The sequence below is a fragment of the Vipera berus genome (assembly GCF_964194415.1).
Source record: "Vipera berus genome assembly, chromosome: 16".
Classification (NCBI taxonomy): domain Eukaryota; kingdom Metazoa; phylum Chordata; class Lepidosauria; order Squamata; family Viperidae; genus Vipera; species Vipera berus.
Window position 1 is genome coordinate 9,605,520 of NC_138219.1, and position 22,470 is coordinate 9,627,989.

Consider the following 22,470-nt stretch of genomic DNA (forward strand, 5'->3'; position numbering starts at 1 on the left):
GTAAGCTGCCTTCTTTTTTCCAGGGATGGGGAATTTGGTGTGTGTGTGTGGGGGGGGGAGTGTTGTGAGCCTAGGGGAAACTGTTTGGACTTTGGCTGGGAAAAGGGCAAAATTCCTTGCCTCTTTCATTCAGGGTTCCTCTCCTCTGCTGGGGAGGGAGACCCCCCCACCCCCACCCCGGGGTTGAGGGGCAGGGTCAAGGAGTCTTTGGAGCCCACCGGTCTTGGGGAGGGAGGGGGCCTATTTTAGAGGTTTCCCTGTTTGATGAGGGCATTTGCACACATGGAAGTTTGGAGGTTTAATTTGGCCGGATGAAATTTCAATGCATGAAAAGACGACGAGGAAGAGGAAGGAGGAGGAGGAGGAAGATTGGGTGTCTTTTTCTCTTTCTCATCTCTCTCCCTTTGTCCCCAAAGTCTCCCCAAGGAACTCAAGGCGGATTAGCTTCCCAACCGGAGCCGGCGTCTCCCTCTCGGCCTCTTCCTCCACCCACCCAACATCTAACCGCGATTCAGGCTGGGCTGCCCCACCGAGAAGATGACAGCCTAGGAGGTGGAACCATGAACGTCCAGCTGAGCTTGGAGAATGGTGGGGAGATGGCCGTTCCAGAGCAGGACTTCATGCCGGGCGACGCGCGTCCTCTGCACTCAGCACTGCAGAGGTCTTCTCTGGTGGCCTCGGTGCTGGAAGGCGGCGAATGCCACCGGGCAGAGCACACCTTGGCCACCACCCTGCACCCCGGACTTGGCTTCGGCGGGGACTCGCCCACCTCCGGCGCGGGGAACAGCTACACCACCCTGACTCCCCTGCAGCCCCTTCACGAGAAGTTCCACCACCAGAACCATCACCACCACCACCACCACCAATGCCTGCCGATGGGCAACGTCATCGGGAGCTTCACCCTCATGAGGGAAGACCGAGGGCTGGGCGCCGGCGGGCATTTCTACAGCCCCTACCACCACAAAGATCTGGGCATGGGCCAGGGCTTGACCTCCCTGCCCAGCCCGCAACTGGTCCCCATGCACAACTACGCGGGACACTCGGTCACTCCCCTGGCCAACGAGAAGATGGTGCTCGGCAACGGCTTCGAAGGCCACTCCGCCACCATGTTTGGCCGCATGGACCAGCACTTCCAAAGAGAGATGTCTCCCACCCAAAACTCCACCATGGCCTCTCCCAACCCCATGGGCCAAACCGGCTACGGCCACCCCCGGCCGGAGATGAACGCTCGGCCCAACCCGCCCATCGCCACCCAGACCACGGTCCTCTCCAGCCAGCTGGAGGAGATCAACACCAAGGAGGTGGCCCAGCGCATCATCGCCGAGCTCAAGCGCTACAGCATCCCGCAGGCCATCTTTGCCGAGAGGGTCCTCTGCCGCTCCCAGGGGACCCTCTCCGACCTCCTGAGGAACCCCAAGCCTTGGAGCAAACTCAAGTCCGGGAGGGAGACCTTCAAGAGGATGTGGCGGTGGCTTCAAGAGCCCGAGTTCCAGAGGATGGCAGCTTTAAGGTTAGAAGGTAAGATACTATTTCCGTAGCCGAGACCCGGGGGGGGGGGGCAGGAACAAGACAAGGAAGGTCAGGGGCCGAGGAGGGTATCTGAGGACCTTCAAATGTGGAGGCCTGGGACCCAGACCCGCTTCTCTAGGAGTAAGGCCCACTGCAGGCACCAAGGCTGGCTTCTGAGTAGACCGACGGAGCCTCGCGCTCTGCTCACATTGGCCATCGACAGCCAATAGGCGATGCTCTGCTCTCCAATACAGGCACTCCTCGAGTTACGACCAGAACTGAGCCCGTTGCTAAGTGAGACATCCGCTCAGCGTGTTTGGCCCGGTTTTACGACCTTTCTTGCCACCCTTAAGTGATTCGCTGCAGTTGTTAAGTTAGTAACCTGGTCGCTAAGGAAATCTTTCTTTCCTGTTGACTTGGCTGTTCAGAAGGTCGCAAAAGGGGAACCATGTGACACACACACACACACACGGGATGCTGCGACCATCGTAAATACGAGTCAGTTGCAAAAGCGTCTGAATTTCGATCCCATGACCACGGTGGACGCTTCAACGGTCATTAAGTATGAAAAAAGTCACTTTTTTTAGTGCCGCTGTAACTTCGAACGGCCGCTAAATGAACTGCTGTACGTTGAGGACTAGGCGTGCTTCTAACTGAGGGGTATGCAAAGGATTCGGGGCCCAGGAGAGAATTTCTTAAGTCCCCCCAGTCGAAGTTCTCAGGGGTTTACACAAGCCCACATCTGGTTTCCCTCCAGCCTCTGATCAATAGTCAACGTTAGTCAACCAGCATTAGTGCAACTGGGCTAAAATCTAGGCCAATATCCCCTCCAAGGCCTAACCCAGTTTCGTCCTTTCCACAACCTTCTGGGTCAGGGACAAGCTCCCCGCAGAAGTCAATAATGGGGTGGGCAGATCTCTGACCCGCCCTCCCCTCCTGTGAATCCCTTCTGCACACACGGCCGGCTCACATCAACCTCCCGCAGTCCACACACACACACACACCCTGTCCGGTCCAGCCACCTTCGGCCAAGGTCAGGGAAAACACATCCTGCACAGCCAGAAACACAACAACACCTTGCAGGTCCACCCCTTGGACCGTCCCAGGTCAAAAGGTCCCTTTGTGTAGCACCAAGGAGGGCCCCTTCTGGGCTGGAGGGATTCTCCAATTGTGCTTTTGAGCTTGGAGGTGTATGGGCTGCTAGCCTGCCTTTCAATGCTTCAGCATTCACAAGTGCAGTCTCTTCGTGTCCCCTGGAGGACCCTTCCCTGCTTCCCCAGCATCTTCACGGCCAGGGAAGACTCTGGTCTGCTGGCCATCAAGCTCACATTCAGCTTAACCCAGTTCCCAGGGGTGTGTGCAATGCCTTTTTTTTTGGCAAGCTGGCCCCCAAAAGTAATAATAATAATTGTGCTCCCCTCACCCTGCCACAATTCCAGCATCTCTGTGGGTCCTTCATGGGAAAACAAGAGCGTGTTTGGGGTTTGTTTGTTTTTTTACATTTGAGAATTGAATTTTTTTTAAAAAAAAGCCTAAAGGGAAGGAGGCTTCAAGATAATTTCTTGAAATGGTTAAATCTGGTGGAATCCTTTCCTTGGGTGCATTATGCTCCAGTTATATGAATCTCGATTGATTGGGGTTTCTGAAATAGAGAAGTATCTCCTAATGCAGCCTGCGAAAAGCATTTTTCTGGGAGTTATTTATAGACGTGTCTGTTCGGGTTTTCCTTGCCTTGTTCCACAATCTATTTTGCTGACCAAAATATCCTCTGTTAAACTTATCCTTTTGCACCCCATCCGAATGTTTCTTCGGCATTTCTTTTTCTGTTTTTTTTTTAATCTGTGTGTGTTGCAAAGATATTTGGTCCCATAGCAATATGTACGATTTTTTTCCTTTTATGTTCCTAATGATGGAGAGGCCGTTGGGTCTCGGCTTCTCCCAGGATTTCCAAAGGACAATATTTAACTGTGATATAAGAAGGGAAAAGTTAAGGCAGTGAAATATTATTCGGATGTTTTTGGTCATAAATTAGGCTACGATTTGGGTCAGGTACCTTAACTTTCTAAAACAGGCAAAGAGATGTTAACGTGACTGAGGAAGGACCAACTCTTCTCCGACGAAGGATTACAAAAACAGAGGTCCCTAATATGTTCCTGCAAAAGGGGGAAATGGAATTTTTTTTAAAAAAAAACAAACCCTTTTTTTGAAGGAAAAAAAAAAGGAATATTGTTTTACGGCCAGCAGAAGGAGCCAAGTTAGTTCGTGTTAGCCTTACAGCCAAGAGCACATTTGAACTGAATTCCCAGAATTCCGTGCTGAATAGGGAACTCTGGGAACTGAAGTCCAAGCATGCTGGCTGGGGAATTCTGGAAATTGAAGTCCATCCATCTTAAAAGCGGCCAAGGTAGAGAAAGCTGATCTGAAAAATAATAGAATAACACGAGTTGGAAGGGACCTTGGAGGTCTTCTAGTCCAACCCCGTTTGTCCTCTTCCCCATGATCCTCCCTGTTAGTTTCCCTGAGGTTAGCCCACGCCAAGTGGTCTCTCTCCAGAGATCACGTCGCATGCCTTGGAATCACCCCCTTGCAAAAAGTTAGAAAGAGGATCCACCTGCACCCCGGTCTATTCAGGCAGGAGGTTCCACTAGATCACAATCCCACCCACTTTCATGCAGCAGGGAGTTCCAAGGTTCCTCTGGGAAGAGATTTCCTTTCGATGGCTAGAAAAAGCAATGAAAACACACCACTGAAATCCAAGAGGTGCGGCTGTGTGACCCGGCAGCGATCGATCCCAAGGGTGGGTGGGGGTTGGGGGGAAATCTCCTAGCAGGCTGACTTGGAAGGAGAGCCACTGAATCCAGTTGAGCTGGCTTCCGATAAGGAAAGTTTAAATCTTAGCCGTTCTGGCTTTTCCCGAAAAAGAAATGCCCTGAGATACTTCTGAAAATATTTGTGCGTTTTCTCTTTTTTTCTTTCCTCCCCCCGGCCCCCCAAATTCACTTCTGTAGCATCTATTTCCAAATTTGCATTAAGGTAATGGCATCCTTTGGCTAACTGGCAGCAAACCGAGGCAACCTTTTCTGTTTTTAAGCCAAAGGAATTGCTTGAAAAAGTGCCCAGCTCTCTCGCCCGCTCTGCAAAACTTCTCTTGGGGTTTTAAAACGCCAGGAATTGTAGATGTATTTGAGCCTCTTTTTCCCCCAACAAGTAACATTTGCTTTTTATGTAAAATGTACGTTTCCCCCTTTTGATTCTCCTTTTTGCCTCCTCCAACGCTGGGAACGACCAGGAGCAATTCATTTCAAGCTTTGAAAGGATCCCTGAAGGATCCACCATCTGGTGCATGTCAAATGGAAGCCCGGAAGACAATGCTTCTGACTCGGGTCCAGCTCACACCATGATCCAGGGAGTTGTGCAGTTACGTTCAATTGTTTTCCTTCAGAGAGAAGCATCCTCAAGTTTGGCTAAGGTTATTTTGGGGTTCAGCGTCCCCGATATGAAAGAGGGGAAGGGAAGCACTTTGGACTTGATTTACTCTAGAAATGGACAGCGTAAACTAACAAGCGTGACTGATTTTCTGCTCCCAAAACCCTGAATCTGGGAGGAGGAAAAAAACCAACCCACACTTGTGATGCATCCACAAAAACGTTGCAATAAAACCTGAGCATTGTTAGCTCAGGGACCACTTCCAAACCAGTCCACTGGACTGAGCGTAAAATGTAAATTTCATGGGCCTCCAGAGTGGCCCTTGCTTCCATTTTTAATTATTGCTAACCCCTACGCCCCAAAGACAGCCTCTGGGGTGAAAAGCAGAGCCTCAGAAGGTCACCTTGCAGGCATCAAAATGGCTAAAATCATCTCCTGAAATTCAAACCTGTGAATGCTACGAACAATTTGCCGTGGTGATTTTGACTGGGCTTGTTTTCTGGGAAAACGGCCTTGCATTTGGGCTAACGAGTTGGGGACGATCAGAGTTTAATTTATGCAGTCCCAATTCTACGAAGGAGTGGTTTAAAATTTCCAGGGATAAAGAGGTGGGGTCGTAACCGAAGGGCAGGAAGGGTTCAGAAGAGGCTAAGAGCGTCATTAATGAAATTAATTGGGGGGTGGGAGGGAGGGAGGGAGGGAAACACTTTGCTTCAGACCCCCCCCCCCCCGCCCATCCAGGCCCAAGGGCGACCTTCTCGACCAGGCTGCAAATGTGCAAACAGCCAAGGGTCGGCCAGGTTAGCAGAAGCCAACTTGGAATCGGAGGATGGAAATTGCCCTGCTCGAGATAACCATCTCCTCCCTTCCGAGGGATTTCTTTTGTTCCCCTCTCCCTGGCAACGTGCAGGGGGGGGGGGGAGAGAAAGTGGAAGGAAGGGAAGAATCCCCCCCCCTTTTCTTCTAGACGTCCCTCAACCTATAGAGGATCTTCTCCTGAAAGATCTTCATTGATTTTTCTCAGGCACAACCAGCCACCAGCTACCCAGCGGACACCTCCTCCGACTTCTTCTGCTCTTGGTCTTTCCGTTTCAAACAGAACATTGGGGGGGGTGAGTTGGGAGGGGGGGGGAGAGATGAGGCTTCAATTGGCCCCAAAGTGCCCCTTCCAGGTTTTAACCCTGCTTGCCCCCACACACACAAAGGGGGAAAAAAGCAACCAAGAATCTTAAATTCCCAAATAACTGAGCTGGGGATGAGTGAAGAGCCTTGATTTGCAGGTGAATTTTCCCCCCTGTTCTTTAACTCAGAATCCAGCTCCGTTTCCATTCCACAAAGAAGGGCAAAGCATCTACTGAATTAGAGGAGCCAAACCTGGTCCAGACACAGCTTAAAACTGAGCCAGGAGCCTGAGGGATGAATCTAAACCGATAATAAATGGAAGATACCTTGATTTTTAGATTTTTATCTCCAGGAGTGTAAAGATGCACGGCCAGAGACTGGTCCAAGCAATCGCTAAATGAAAGTTGAAGAATTTCCTAGCAGCACCTTTTGGCTTATGGCTGCTAAAAAAATAAATAAATCCTAATACATAATTTACCAGATTTTAGGTAAGCTCTGTAGTACAGGATCCCTAGCTAATATTTATATCTTTTCTGCTATCATCTATTCGGTCGCTGCCCATGCAGAGAGAGAGAGAGAGAGAGAAACTCAATCAGATGATTTCAGAATAGGAAAGACACCAATGACACATTAAAAGAGAGCCAGCCCAGGGATTTTGGGGTGTTGCACCCCAATTTCTGCAGCCAAAGGGAGTCTCCCCCTTCCTGATTCTCCTCTCCCCTCTCTTCTCCTGAACACCAGCCCGACATCAATCCCGGCTTGCAAGGGTTAACGCGAAACTGGCTGTTCTTTGCAGCCATATAGTTGGGATCTGATCAATATTTTCTATCAGCGTGCAGCCAGAGCAGCGTAGCAAAGGCAGGGAGTGTGTGTGTGTGTGTGTGTGTGTGTGTGTGTGTGTGTGTTGGGGGGGTCTGCTTGGGAAGAGCTGAAGAGCAAAACAAGCTTGTCACGTTTCATGGCCACAAGACAGGAGCAGAGATCAGGACTGGGGGTGGGTGGGAAATACCCCATTGCAGTGTGTTTGTGGCTCTTACTTGTAAAAAATCTGTATTTTCCTGTCCCTTTCTGCTGTGGATTATGGGCATCCGCTTCCTTCTAGGCTATCCTCGGACAGGTTTCCTCTGCCCACAATTAAGGCAATTAAAACAGCCATTAAGTAGATGTCTTTTTGGAACTATATAGGAGCATGTAATACTATAGCGCCTGTATTATAGAAATATGTAGTCAACGTTGGAAGGTTTGGGGAATTCAAGAAATTATACATGTTAAAATACGTTGATTCGTAAGAATAGAATAAGTGTTCTAGAGTCCCAAAGATGCTTTTTCCGAGAGGCAACTAGACTTGTCTTTTCTTGGAAGACGTTCCACTTCTCATCCGGGAAGCTTCTTCACGTTCTGACTGAATGGTGGAGGAAGGAAGGATATGTATTCCTTGCAGCCATCTGGTCACTGACACTCTGAGAGTCATTGAGGCCACTGGGAGGTCACCTAAATCCAGGCTACAGGATTCAGGTGACCCCGAGGGCACAGAAAAACCTCCAAGCGGCCTCAACGACTCTCAGAGAGAGTGTCGACAACCAGATGACTGCAAGGAACATAAATCCATCCTCCGCCATTCAGCCAGAACCTGAGGAAGCTCCGTGGCTACAGGAAGCGAGACCTCTTCAAGGGGAAAACAAGGAAGTCCAGTTGCCTGCTGAAAAAGCACCTTTGGGACGACCGTGACCTGGATGACGGAGAATCTCCATCTCTAGGCTATTTATCCAATTAAGCACAGCATTTGTTGGTTGGAGAAAATCTGCTTTTCCTCCCGAAAAAGCTCTGAGAAGGTAGCCAGTCGGCTAATCCAATGTTTCCCTCAGGAAAGCTGCTATTCTGATGTTTTTACCAACCCGTCAAGCAGGTTTCTAAAAGGCACCCCCGTTGCAGGGAAAGGGTCGCACGCCAGCTGGCCAAACTGGGGTGAATAAGGTTAAAAATGGCACCCAGGATTAGACAGGGGGAGCAACCTTCGGGCTGGCCGGCATGTCACAAGGGTCTGTTCCTCCATCTTCCTATGCAAGAGAGAGAGTTGTGGATGGGTTAAAAAAGTTTATTTCTCCCTAAGCCGAGTTTGGGGCTCTTGTGTGGAGGACTGGGCAGCCGGGCTGCCTCTAGATGTCCTCAAGGGTTCCTTGCTGGGGAAAACAACTGCGAGGAGCCGGAGGGCTGGGGAGGCAAGGAAGGAGGCAGAAGATTTCAGTCACCAGAGCTATTGATTTAGCATTAAATTTCCAGCTCCTCTCTTTCTCCTCCCTCCCTCCCTGCCATTAAATGAAGGCATAAAAGCAGAGAGAGGTGCAGTCGTGTGCTTTAAGGTCATCCTCGGGCTAAAGAGCAAACTTTTATTTTTGATTCCAAGGGAGGGAAGCAAAACAGCAACAAAACACACACACACACACACACACAAACACAACTTGCAACCTTAGTCTGGTTAAGCCCCTATGCTAAGCTGCGATTGATTCAAGGGCTGTTCTCGCCACATCCCAGCCTATAAAATTATAAATTATACGCTTTTTCGCAGCCTAAATCCAAGGGCTTGCGAGACAGAATGACCGTCTCTCCTTTCTCTGACTCTCCATCTCCCCAAAGAGCCCACGAGGCTGGGAATTAGCCCCAATATTTTGTTCCGGCAATTACAACTGAACAGCCTAGGAAATTTGGGGTGTCCTAAAATCTGCCTAAAGGGCAAAGCTTCCCAAGTTTTAAAAAAATAAAGTAAAAAAAGTTCTTATATGCTATACCAACGAAGTGGCATCATCTTTGCATCATCGGACCCCAAACTCAGCTGCTCCACATTCTGCTGCAAACATTAATCGCTCCCCAGTCACGTTAAACCCCCCCCCACACACACACACACAACGCAGAAATGTTCTCTCTGGCCACACCAGGTTATAATTTCACGCCAGTACTTTAGCCCAGGTGGAAGCCCTGCCCTCGATCGTAAGTCAGTTTAGCTACAAAGGAGACAGGGTGAAAGCTGGGAGGGAAGATGATCTCTGGATGCCTCTTTTGCTCCACGAAACCTCACTGGAGAGGGGCAGTCTATCAGACTGCCGGCGGTGATAGAGCCAAGGATAATAATAGCAACAGAGCGTGGAGCAGAGCTGATCCGCTGCCAAGGTGAACAGCAATCGGTATTAATTTTTTTGGTTTTACGTGGTGCGTAACTAACGGCCTCTTGTCCTTTCAACCTGCCCGTCTCCCCCTCCCCCCCAGCCTGCAAAAGAAAAGAGCAAGATCAAAGCAAAGTTGACCGCAACCACGTCCCCAAGCGCCACCGGCTGGTCTTCACGGACATCCAGCGCCGGACCCTCCACGCCATTTTCCACGAGAACCAAAGGCCTTCCAAGGACCTTCAGATCACCATCGCCCAACAGCTGGGCCTGGAGCTGTCCACCGTTAGCAACTTCTTCATGAACGCCCGGCGGAGGAGCCTGGACAAGTGGATGGAGGAAGGGAGGTCCCCCTCCGCCGGCTCTACCCCGTCCTCGGCGGTCACTTGCACCAAAGCGTGACCGCCGAGGTGCCGGACGGTCCCCTTTTTTGCACCAAAGATGGAAGACGAGCACTTCAGCCAGGCAGGCGCTAAAATGGCCAGAGGAGGAGAAGGGACGCCGTGTCTGGATCCTGCTCTGGAGGAGTCACCACCCTCCTGTAATTTTTGCCCGGGGAGGGGTGTCTAGGCGAGGGTGAGCCCCTTCTTCGACCGGACTCTCTGAAGGACCTTGAGGAGGAGGGTCAAGGCTGCCTCCTCCAGAAGCCGTGGATCCTTTGTTTCATTCTGCAAACCCTCCTGTGTGGGTCCCCGAGGAAGCGACGCCATCTAGTGGTTCAAAGCAGGGGAACGTGGGGAGGGGGCCGAAGGACCAGAACGGGGTTACCTTCCACCGCGGAGGAAGGGGAAGACCCCTACCCTTGGGAGCAGATATCCCAAAGAAAGTCATTTCCTTCTAAAAGCCTTGGCACTAAATTACACACACACCCCTGACACAGGTGGGCTCGGCCCAATCCCCCCCCCGGCCAATTTGATGCATGAAGCGTAATGACAGAGACCCCCCCCCTCACTCTCTCAAGGTTCCAAGCCAGTTTCTGAGTTAGACAAAGCGGAGCCAGTTTTAAACCACAATTCCTCCTCTTCCTCCGCCATCTATGTCTAAGCCACTGCAGGACAGGCAGCAATCCGAGATGAGCACAAATCTCTTCCCCCCCCCTCGTCCCCATGCAGAGGTCCACCCACAGCTGATTTTGCATCTGGAACATCCCCCCCCCCCCGCTGCCCCTCCTTGACCTCCCCTCCCTTCTCCAGCCTCTTCCGGCTGCCCACTCATTTCAGGACTCCCCTCCCGGAGCTTGCTTGAAAGGGGTCAGGAAGCGAAGTGGCCCTCTTGGGTCAGAATATTCATGATGGAGACTGACCAGGAAAAAGACACACACACACACACACACACACACACACACGTACACACCCCCAAAAAATCTGGCAGGCTTCGAGCTGCACTTAACTGGGGGGGGGGAAAGCAGGGGCAGTTCTTTCACGGTGTGGCAAACAAGCCTCTTAACGCCCGCAGAAGCACTCAAGCACCGTACGGTTCTACTTGACGTTTATTTAAAGTGCCGTCCAAGTTCGGCTCTTTTCCCCCGCTGGTTCCTTTCTCCATCAAGCCCTTAAGGTCTTCGCTGGTCACCCAGGTCATCTCGCCCCACTCGCCCCCTTCTTCCCGTGGCCTTGCCAGCCACTCTCCTTCCCAAACGCAGCTTTGAGGGAAAAAAACACATTTTTTTTTTAAAAAAATCTGATCTAAGCCAAGGAAGGTGCTCAGAGCACTTCTGGAGGGACCCCCCTCCGGTTTGATTTCTCTGCTTGCTTCTTTCCAAGCTTTGGGGCAGAGAGTAAGACCCCATTGCGTGGGGAACTTGCCCACTGCCCAAAATCTGGCCTCTTAAGCAAAGATACGCCCGTCTACAAACTTTTGCAAATGGCAACTCACTTCTAGATTCTACGTTAGGGTACTCTGATTCCCAACCACCTTTTCTATTTCGGCTTGGTCCCTTTGTTAGGGAGGGGGCTGCCTTGCCACAGGTATCCAGGCTGTTGAGGGTCTCTCCCGAATTTTTCCAAAAGAAAATAACCAGGATCCGTCAGGACCCGCATTGTTTTAGTCAAACTAGCCAAAGCTCCTGGGCTGGGCTTGTAAACTCCCTTCCGGGACTATTTTGCCTTTTTTGTTGCTTAAAGAGAGAGAGGTTTGTCACCCAGGCAGTAATTCTTGGCCAAATGCCTTCGCAGCAAAGCCGTTTTAAATTTTACAAGGCATCTCTTGGGGGAGAGGGGAGGCGTGAGGGGCTAAGAGTCAGAGGGAGGCATTGGGGGCTTGCCTTTTTGGAAATGCGGGTGCAGAGAGCATGGAAAAGCCGGCTTAAGGAGCTAGCAGGAGGCCTCTTCCTGCTGAATTGAAGAAGCCTCTCGCCAAGGGCTGGACAAACGCAATTATTCTCTGCGCATCTTGGAAATCTGCCTTTTGCTTCATCTGATCGGTGGTCAAAGTCACGATCAACGCAGAGGGCACCAGAACAACCTTGGCTACTCCCCCCACCCTTTGGGTTCCTCTCCCCACCACTGCTTCTTCCTCCTCCTCCTCCTCCTCCTCCCCTTCCAGGCCTATTGGGTGTTCCCCTGGTCCCAAAGGTTCTCAAAATTACTGGGGGGGGGGGAAAAAAAGAAAAAAAATTCTACCTCACTTTGTCTCTTGCACCAAAAGATACCAAAGATGGTTTTGTTTTCCTTTTGCAAAGTCTTTTGTGCGTGTGTGTGTGTGTGTGTGTGTCGGGGCGAGTGTGTCGGTGTCGGAGCAGGGGTGGATGGGTGCGTGCGTCGTACTACGATAGTTCTTATTTTCCTTTCCTTCTTGCATGGCTTCTCCAAGGACTTGGTTTGCCTCAAGACGCTCAGCTTGCTCTGGACAGAGAGGGGGGCACCGGCCTTTCTCTTTTAGGGGGGGAGAAATCTGAACCCCGATTTCTCCCAACCTGCCTCCCCCCCCCACCCCAGCCCGTTCTCCGACCACCCCGTTCCCGGGGGAAGCCGAGACAATGCACTTTAGGGACCGAGCTGCCGGGACAGGAGTTGGGAGGTCCCTTCTGAATGTGCCCTGAGCCACAAAATGAACAAACAGGATTTTTATTTTTATTTTTAAAAAAAGGAGGGGGGGGTGCATTGTTTGCCAATTCCAAACAGAAATTTATGGAATGGGAGGAAAAAAAGTTATACATTACACTCCTGCCTTCTTAGAGGCTAACAGCTTCCCCTTCTCTGCTCCTTTTTCACCGCTGACACTGTTTTTAAAATAGCCTGGTTTCTTTTTTTTAAAACGCTCTGGCCAATTAACCAGGTCTCAAAAACTCAATTCTTCCAAGATCCCCCCCCTCCCCACGTTTAGAGGTTGTCTGAGCAGCAATCAGCAAACTGTGTTATGTTTACACAGTTTTATCAAAGAAGGAAATACCGTTCAGAGTAAAGCAGGCCAAAAATTAGAAGTGAGGTGTGAGAAGTCCCTACCAGGACGAATCATCCGGCTTCTAATTAATGCATTTTCTAAATGAATAGCTAAGGTTAGTACTTATCTTTGATTGGAGCCCGCTCATTTTTCAAAGTTGTTAGGGTAAGATTGCCGTAGAAGTGCTGCCATCTTGAACAATCTCATTTTTTAAAAAAAACTATCTCCTCACAACTCCAATATCTCCACCACTCGTGAAATTCTGATAAACCAAAATGTACAGGATATCAATCTGACTGTAGGAAAAGCAAGACAGCTCTTGCCTCACTTCACCTGGGTTTATAAACCCTAATATTGTTTCTTTGGGGCTGTGTGAACACATCCATGACGACTTAAATCTCTATGCAAACCAGGCAACTGAGGCTTGTGTAATAAACCACGAACATAAATCTTAGCTTAGCATTCGCTTTTAGCACAATATGACTCATTCACTCTTAAAAAAAATCAGCTATGTCCGAACAAAACAGAAAAAAAATAAAATAACATGCGTCAATATGGTCTCAACTATCAAATCGAAAGAGGAAGGCCTAAAATAGGTGTATTTCTTACCCCGGCATTTAAAATGTGTTTTAAACATGGGCTGCTTCTAAAATCTTAAGAGTTTATAAACCAATTTCTGGGCTGGCCTTTTTTGCCAAACCGGTTAAGCCCTTGGGAAATTGTGTATTTATTTTTTACCTGCCTCAAACACACATCCTAGTTGGTGACCTCTAACAAGAATAAGGTGTGGCAAAGGAGGATAACAGATGGGTTTAAACAGAATAGTTTGCTAAACTCCAGGATTTTAGTTCCAAAGTCCGATGAATCTGGTTCTGCAAGGAATCCATCGGATACCAACCACCAATACACTATGTACGTACAATTCAGCTCTGATTCCCGACTGTGAAGAGGCTGCCTTATCGCAATTTGTTTGCTTGTTACACAATCTGTGCTCTGTAACGTCACAGGCACAACACCTGGGCTCAGACCAAGCCCTGATGACGTTTTGAGCTCACGCCATTAAGAGACGCTGCCTTGGGTTGGGTGTTTTTCTGTCAATCCTGATGTTCCACCTTGTTTAAATGTTTTAACCCTGGAAACCCACTATACTACCAAATTCAGACCCTCAATAGTAACAGCAGCTCAAATATACGTTCCGTGGCTTTCCCCATTCCTGAAAGATCAGGTTGCTAACTTGGAAAACATACGGTTCTTCCTGTGCTTTATGTACAGCTTGACGGGCAGAGATAAATAGGCAAACTTTTCTATAGAATAAAACAGTGGTTCTCAACCTGTGGTCGGCGGACCCCTGGGGGGGGGTCCACGAAGGCTTGAAGAAATGTTATGATTTAAATCTTATGTCTTGGGGGGTGTCCATGGCTACAAAGGGTATCTAAAGGGGGTCCGTGGCAAAGAAGACGTTGAGAACCGCACGAATGAAAGATCATTTTAAAAAGAGACTACCCTGTCATTCAAAAGTGGATCTATTCCCCCTTTCTCTTCACTCCCTGGCCAGTGTAAGCTGAGCGGTGTGCTCATGTTTTTTAAATCAAAGCAGTGCATTGCTATCTGTTAATGAATTGAATGTTTCTCCTTTGTTTGTCGACCGTGCTAACTTAAAAAGAAAAACCAAAGTCTTTCTTTTTTTTGCCTGTAAACAAGAAAATGAAAAGACCAAAAAAAAAAGTTGAACAAAAGCTGTACATTTTATACCAAAGTTTTTTTCTTCTTGAATACCTCATCCTGTAGTAGCTGTTTGTGGTGAAATGTTATTCAGAGAAAGTAAACGTCCTTGAACTGAAGCACAATGGAGCTCTCTGCTTTACGGGCAGGGATGGGGGGGCGGGGGGGAGGTTATGTGGAAGTGGGGTGACTTTTCTGTTTTTTTAAAGCAAAGTCCGAGGTCAAGGGTACCTGGGAAGGGTGTCAAGGAAACCAAATTAGTAACCAATTCTACGCATTAGTAGGGATTCTCGACCAACTTACCAAGACTTCTGCACGCTTTTACTCTTCCCATCCAGCCTGAAGATTCTTCTGAACTTTCCAATCCAAATTTCTTCCTCCATCTACGACATCGGAGGAAACGTTCAGCGGGCTTTAAAATCTACTTTAAATGGCCTTAAACCTCCCACAATTTTCTAACTTAACCAAAAATAAAAAATAAATAAAAAATTGCAAGGGAACACAATGACGACTTTCAAAGGAAAGAGTTTAATCACAAGGCAGTGGCCTCTAGAGACTACAAACCCACAGTCACCATGCTTCTCAAGATCCTGAAACACCTGCAGGCTCGGCCCTGAACGTGGAGGAAGTCAAGGCCTCGACTGGGCTCAAAGGGTCAGCTCTAACTAGCGGCTCGGGCAGCCCAAATACACCTCAACTGTGAACTCATGGTAAGGCACTGAACTAAAGGACATTGAGTTGCGAGCAGAACCACAAGCATTAAGGTACAATTTTGCTTAGGTCTGGAATTCAGCGTCAGGCTTCTAGATCTCATGGTTCTGAAAAGAGGCTCTAAAGCACAGCCCCGAGGCCAACGGGCCTCTTAAAAGTCTCACAAGATAGTCGAATAAAATAGAATGGGTTTTATCCCGGCCCCTTCCAGGAAAAACCTTGTTGGGGATTATGCAAGTCTAACCAGCTTTGTACAATGTATTCTGGCTTCGGTTGCTGTCAGGGTTGAACTCTTAAATTAGATGCACTTCAATCTAACCGGGGTGCATCTGAACAGCTATACCAGGAGGAGACAACCGGGGGCGTCACTGCTCCTTGCCAGGACTCTCCACACAACCTTCAGGCTCAAAAAGCAGAAACCAAACACGGCCGAGATTGCATAGAAACTTGTGCTGTAATTCAACAAATGCAAGAACAGCACAAGGGGATGGGGGGGGGGGGGAAGCAAAGGAACTTGGATTAAAGAAGAAGAAGAAAAAAACCTGGCCAGACAAAAAGGGAGGTTGGGATCGTGAGGTTAAGAAAGGGGAAGGGGGACAAGCACATCCGCCAAAATGAATCCCCTTCCTCAATACGGCAAAAAAAAAGAGGATTTGGAGTGAGAGAAAACAGGAGGGGAGCAGAGAGGAAAAAACTGTCTTTTTGTCCCAGACACAGCCACTCCTCCGTCTTAATCTGAGGTCTCAGAAAAAATGAACCAGGGTTAGGGTTAGGGAGGAAGAGCAATGCACAAACGCCTTGGCGGATCCCCAGATCGCTTGAAGAAGGTGTGGCGGTGGGGCTGGCGGTGAAGGCAGGGCTGTAACAGAATGAGCTCCCCAGGCCCAGCTTCAGAGGCCGATGGTGGGCCTGGCTAGCCGCGGTCGCCAAAAGCTTCTGCCCAGGAAGGTGGGAGGACGCCACCAAGCCAGGGGCTTCCCTCCTGGAGGACAAAAGGGCCGAAGCCGCTTGGAACCACTTCACTCGCCAGGAGGGTTTAGGATTTATTGAAGGCCGCCAACACAGCCCAGATCATCTCGGCGCCCGCTGCCTTGGCGGCCTCCACCTCAGGGTCCCTATCCATCAGATCCTTGGACCTATTCATAGCCACATCGTACTTCTCATCCACCAGGGTGGTGAAGACGTTCTCCAGGACGTCCGAGGCGTGGGCCAGGACCAGCAGCGCCAAAGTCCTCCTGTCCATGCGGTGGGGGTCGTTGACCCACCTGTCCAGCACGCTCTCCTGCAGCCGTTTCACCAGCCGCTGCTTCTCCGTGGTGTTGGTGACCGGGTGGGTGGTCATGTCGAAGAGGAGGAAGTTCTGCTTCTCGGTGGTCAAGATGCCCTTCTCCACCAGGTTCTTGGCAATCCGCTCACGGACGTTGCGCAACTGGTACTGCAGCTTGAAGGGGTTCCAGGTTTCACCTGCGAGGGAGGGAACCGTTTGGAGTCAGGATTGTCAGGATCCAAAAGTTCCCTCTGTGGGCAAATTACGAAGGAAGCCCCCAACAGCTTTTGGGCAGGCCAGCCTGAAACCTCTCTCTCCCCTTTATTCTCTTCAATCCTAGGTTTTGAAGACGGCCTCCAAAATATATGGATTTATATTCCGGGGTGACCAAAAACGCATTCCCTATTTACCTCTGGGTAACGTTACAGGCAACCCTTTGGACAGAGTGAAAAAAGCGAACTCAATGCTCATGAAAATGAGACCATGGACAGAATCCCGACTCTTGGAAAAACCTAATTTGGTTTCTTCCTTCGGGGTTGATGATCACTGCCATTCCTGGACAACGGATGATAGCTGAATGTGTCTCTAATGCTGGTTTCTTCATCAATTTAACAATTCATTCATTTTCCTTCTATCAAAATCTACGCCTTGTGCCGAGCCACAAAGCACAGCAGTCATTTGATTCTCTGGTGGTTTTTTTTTTAAAAAACCCACTTTGGGCTGTGGGAGCTTGAAGCCACGAGTTACAATCAGCCGATTTCAACTGTTCCCACAAAACCCAGCCTCACTGCAACGCGTGACCCCGGCCGCAGAAACCAGCAGGCCCAGTGAAGGACGTGGCCCGCACGGCTCTTTCAGAAGCAGCGGCAGGACCAGGCAAGCGCTCTGCACGGGGCCAGGGGCTGCCCCCAGAGAGGCCAGGAGGGCAGCCAGGCAAGGCAGCCGTCCAAGCTCTCTTACCTGTGAGCAGCTCAATCCAAGTCTGCACCGTCTCGGCCGGCTCGGTGGCCTTCAGGTGGCGGAGCGTCTCGTCCAGGAGGACGTCTCCGGTCGGGGCATCTGACTTCACGAGGACCTGAGCGGGAGGAAAAAACGGGGTCCAGGCGCTGAAGAGGTGGAGACCCAGCAGTCCTGCAGAGCCCGGCCATACCGGGAAGGCAACGTCCTACCTTTCGATCCAACAGCCGTTTTTTCCTCATGGACTGGGCCTCCAGCTGTATCCTCCCTCGCATGGCGAGCTCAATGAGGATTGCCCCGCGCAGTCCAGAGGAAATGCAGTCATTCCAGAAGGAGGTGTAGCCCTGAGAGGACCAGCAAAGCAGAAGTCAACCGAGGGAGCTCAGCCCTACCAAAAGAGCGTCCACAGGTCTCCCGCAAACCCCCCTGGTCCCGCCAGACTTCCCCCCAGACTAACTCCACAGCATCGGTAGCAAAATTGTTCTACATCCTGGTACACAAAACCTCAGCCGCAGCTCCTCTCTTACTCGTTGCTTTAATAATGTGAGGGAAAGTCCCCATAAAAGGGTATGCAAGTGGCAGCAAAACTTGCATTAAATTCAGGTTTTCAGAAAATGTGCATCAAGTGGGAAGACAGTATCCATAAGTGCAGAGTTGAAATTCAAGATGTTAAACCTTGGCATTTAGATAAGCTGAATTCAGTGTCATATTTTACCACCTGCATTCTTGCATCAGGCAAGTGTGTGTGGGGGGGGAAATAATCAGTCTGGTGATCCCAAGGTTATATAGTTGTAAGTCAATTAGGATAAGGACTACAAATTGGTAACTGTGCCTAACAACCTGGCATGCTAGCCACGATTAACTGCTTTTTTAAAAAAAAAACCTCAGCTAGATTAATAATATATTTCCTTAGATTACACTGCCAAGTTTGACAGCAGATAGGAAGGTCATACAGGAAGCAATTCTGGCAGAGAACATTTGGCTGAAATGTCAACTCAAGCAGAAAAGCAAACAGAGATTTCACGGTTCCTGTATGTCCGGAACACACATACAAATTACCATCAACCCCAAATCTCTCAAATATGCAAATACTCCTAAAACACCAACTTCCCTTTCCTTCTCAACATCCAGTGAAAACATTACATATTTCGTGAAAGTAGTGGAGGAAAAATGGGATTTTAACAACCATCTGTAGTTTTTAAATGAGGCAAAATATTTGAATATGTAGAACTCCGTGTTCCTTTGAAAAACTGCACTCGATTCGTTCAGTTTTATGATGGTTATAAATCTCTTGGCATTTTAGTCTTCCTACTTTTTCTTCCTTCTCTCATTTCGCATCCCTTCTTTCTCCTAAAGGGTTGATAACAAATCATAATAAAAAGGAAAGGAAATGGACTTTTCTATCACCCTTGCAACAAAGCGACTGGTAGGTACTACATAGGGCCTCCTACTTGAGCAGGGGGTTGGACTAGAAGACCTCCAGGGTCCCTTCCAGCTTCTATTCTGATGCAAAGTGGTTCTAGCTTGTCTTTGAATTAAATTGGAATTTAATTCCTTTGGACTCCCATTTCAAGCCGAACACAATTTTACTTCCCTTCTGTCCTGTGTGATTTCTGTCAGTCAAAACAACACAATACAAAGGATTTTGCTGCACCTTTTTACAACCGAGAGAAGCAAATCCCAGCTACAGGTCTTGGCAATCCCGTCCTTAAAGTACAGTTAAAAAAAAAGTTTATCCCACCCTTTTATTTAGTGATTTAATCCGGTATCCCCTACTGCTAAAAAAAATAAAAATAAGTAAAGACCAAGGCATTCTTCTACAATCCTGCAGCAAAGTTTTGTTGTTGCTTTTCCCCCATTCAATCTATTACAATTAGCTTCCAGGTCTGCGGGGTTAGGAAATCCGGGATGGAAGCTACATCTGGCTACTGTTAGTAGGGACCCATATGCCAATCATGGAAAGCCAGGACCAGTTTCTCCCCCGAGCAAACTGCCATGTGTGTCCAGCATCCCCGTGGAAGAGAAGGAAATGAAGCTCCTGAGAGAAAGTCGCAGAACAGGTGCAGCTGGAATTAGGACGCTGCAATTTAAACGGTGTCCCCAAAGGGCAAGGAGTTACATACACAACACTCCAAGGTTAAATGCCATTTTATTATGAACAGTCTCCAAATGCAACTTCCGGCTTCTTAGAGAGAAGCATTTTCCATCTGTGATGCCCCATATTACGGCAGTTTCTGCATATCTACTTGAGTAGCAAAAATAGGTAAGCAATTTTCCCTCGTTCAGCCCTGAAGGAAGACAGCCAAGCTGGCACGTACTGCTGTTTCCTGGTTTTTCATTAAATCAAGTTCTGTTTGTGGAGAACTGGATCAAGAGAAAGCTCCTCTTCTCCTGCCAATGGCATTAAATTAAATTAAATTTCAGGACTTAGCCTGACACTGTTGACTTATCAAGCCAGGAATACATTAGTACTGATAACTGGATCGGCAATGCCCAAGGAAATCCTTGGGAAGTTTTGTTTCTCCCACACTCCTCCTTAGTCCCATCAAACTTTTCTAACTAGGATAAAGTTATGAGCCTTGGTGTTGGCAAAAAAAACCTTGGCAAACTGGTTTGCTGGTTTTTAAAAAAAACATCACAGGGATCAGTTTACTGCTGGTTTAAAATGCAAACCACCCATCATAATGAACTCCTCTCCTTCGTAAAGCACTGCTAAAATCCCAGCTGAATCTCCAGTGATCTTGGTCAGAGGAAGCAGAACCCGACCCTGAATTTGAACTTTCTGACTTTTCTCTGCTCCTTCACGTAACGCTGCAAAGCTGCTCCGTTGTTTTTCTTAACACTGCTGTTGAAACCTGGCTTGTTTAGGAAAGTTGTTTTAGTTGTGCCCAGTTGTTACCATATTGTATCACTCTTGAGGTTATTTCTGAGTACATTTTGCTGTTTACAAATCTAAATTTTGTACGTTGCCAGAAGCCTTCTTGGGAAAAAGAGATGACACGGATCGATAACTGCCGGAATCACTGTAAGTGGAAAGGACCCCAAAGGCCAGAGGTCCCGTCGGATCCTACCTCTTTGTCCTTCAGACCCAAAAGCAAGATCTCCTCCATGAGGGTGAGGCGGATGTCTTTGGAGTCTCCGGGGTCCTCTTCGCCCACAATCTGGTTGACCACGGCATGTTCTTCAGCCTCCACCCGCTTGTCTGCGTTCCTCCCAACTTCCACACGTTTTCCTCGGTGGATCAAAGTTGTCATGGCTTCTCTGCTGGGTCTGTAAGCCTAACGGAAACGTAATTGTGTCAGCAGCTGCCAACTGTGCCATCTGAGCTCACCTACCACTCTCTGAGGGAAGAAACCACAGCAAATCCCAGGCAACCTCCCCAAAGCAACTCCCCTAACAAGCTATGGGCCCTGCCCCACACTTGGCCCAATCCCCACAACCTAGAATGCATTCTCTGTGGGGAAGTGAGGAACAGATCCGCGCTCAGAAGACAGGCTGAGTGAACTCCACAGCCTTCAAAAAACAGCTCCTCTATTATGCTAAGCCACAGTTTGCTCAATCATGATTTAATGAATCAACCACAAGTAACTGAAGTATCGAATAACGACCACAGGGACTTGCAAACAACAGGCTAACCATTTTATAAAGCAACACACAAGTTTTGCTTATTAGCTTAGCAAGGGTGGATTGCAAGCAAGTTCTAAACTTGGTTTCCTTGGGATCCAGATGTGTTGGACCAGAGTTCCCAGAATTCCTACCTCAGTGAGAATTCAGGGATCTGTAGTACCGATATAATCCAAAAGCTATTCTCCCCATCTCCTTTTTCTAAACGCAATCCATAGAAAGGATAACATTTCATCCATCTTATAGAGGCAATAAGTCCGGAAGAACTACGGGATGATAATCCTTATTGAGTAACCATTTTGGACCTGATATAAAGCCTCTCACTTTTTTCCCAACCAGGTTTTGAGAGCAAAGGTAGAAAATGTCTTTTTTAAGCTATTATAAGTCCACAAAATAGGCAAGATAGGCAGCAGCATCCAAGGCTCATTCAGGGAGTACTTAGTCCACGAAAGAGGGCCCAAGCCTGAGCAAACAGGAACCCGGCTGCGTCAGGTGAGAACACCCCCTTGCATGTGATGAAAGAGGAACTGTATATGTGGCAGCCACGGGGCGGAAAAGAAAAGGGTTTGAAAAGGTGGCTTGGCTGTATTCCTGAGCCTCTCCTGTGGAAATAAATCACGGCAAATGTCAGTTTAAAAGGTGACCCCTGGAGAGGTGGAGGCGGGAGGGAGGAACAAGCCATCCCAACTCCGCTTTCACAAGAAACAGAGCTTCCAGGGGAAAAGGGCTCGAATACACGTGGGTTGGTGTTTTTTTTCCTCTCTCCCCAAAGGGAGACCTGGGTTTTCCCTGCACGACAAAGACCGAGGGGGCTGCACGGCCTACCTCCAGCCCCTTTTGCACAACCCCCTCCTCGCTTGCAAGCCACAGGCGGGGCTGGCTCCCCATTTGGGAGGCGCAGAAGAGAAGCCCGCCCCCCCCTTCCAACTGCACCTGCCACTGTCCCCCCTCCCCACGCTACGGCTCCTTTGCCCCCCCCCCCCTTACCCGCACTCCTGTCTCTGCCTTCCCAGCCGCTGCTCAGCCTCCCTCCTCGCCCTTCTCCGCCTGGGGCAGCGGCAGGCCCGGAGCCGGCTTCCTGGCTCGCCTACGGGGAGGAAGGAGCCGAGAAGAAAAGCCCCGAAGGCTTCTCCCCCATCGCTTCCTGGTGTCCCCGGGAAACGTATCGCGGTAGCCGCGCCGAGGGCCAATAGGAGCAGCGGCAGCCGCAGAATGCGCCAATAGGCTGCCGGGGGAGGCGGGGCTTCCCTCTCACTCACTCCCTTCTCCCCCCCCCCGCGGGCCACTCGCAAACTTGCCAAGAGGGAAGGATGGATGGTCCGGGAAGGGGGGTGGGGTGGGACCAGCCCTCCTGATGGACGGGCGCGGCAGCCAATGGGGCCGCGGAGAGTGGCCGGGCAGGCAGAGCTGAGGGGAAATCAAGGGGGGGGGCTTGCAAAGGGGGGGGGCGGCAGAGTGCCCCGCCGTGAGGGGAAGGCGGCGGTTTAAAACGTACAATAAACAAACGAATAAATGTAAATAAATAAAATAAACGCAAACAAACAAATCTCATCTGTTTCTGAAGGAGACTTTTCCCCCTTCCCACCCAAAGGC

At 49.4% G+C, this 22,470-nt stretch overlaps 2 protein-coding genes across 5 annotated transcripts; one reads left to right on the plus strand and one right to left on the minus strand.

The window, feature by feature from the left end:
* Window positions 1–560: 560 nt before the first annotated feature.
* LOC308675389 (hepatocyte nuclear factor 6-like) lies at window positions 561–9,617 on the plus strand (the record flags this gene model as incomplete). The annotated part of the gene is made up of 2 exons (XM_081340687.1): window positions 561–1,518; window positions 9,319–9,617. 2 exons carry the CDS (start codon window positions 561–563, stop codon window positions 9,615–9,617), a joined length of 1,257 nt encoding a protein of 418 aa, XP_081196813.1.
* A 1,123-nt stretch (window positions 9,618–10,740) lies between these two features.
* On the minus strand, window positions 10,741–22,032 carry GOLPH3L (golgi phosphoprotein 3 like). Of its 4 annotated transcripts, none has more exons than XM_081340747.1 (7): window positions 21,865–22,032; window positions 20,325–20,531; window positions 17,466–17,597; window positions 17,257–17,371; window positions 16,295–16,493; window positions 14,622–14,701; window positions 10,741–10,857 (listed from the first exon to the last, which is right to left on the minus strand). In XM_081340747.1, exons 2-7 carry the CDS (start codon window positions 20,505–20,507, stop codon window positions 10,793–10,795), a joined length of 774 nt encoding a protein of 257 aa, XP_081196873.1. In that variant the 5' UTR covers window positions 20,508–20,531; window positions 21,865–22,032; the 3' UTR covers window positions 10,741–10,792. The 4 variants fall into 4 exon arrangements, with proteins under 4 accessions (XP_081196873.1, XP_081196870.1, XP_081196871.1 ...); XM_081340744.1 differs by having other exon boundaries at window positions 16,187–16,493; XM_081340745.1 differs by lacking the exon at window positions 10,741–10,857 and adding an exon at window positions 12,598–12,858 and having other exon boundaries at window positions 16,187–16,493.
* Window positions 22,033–22,470: the final 438 nt, after the last annotated feature.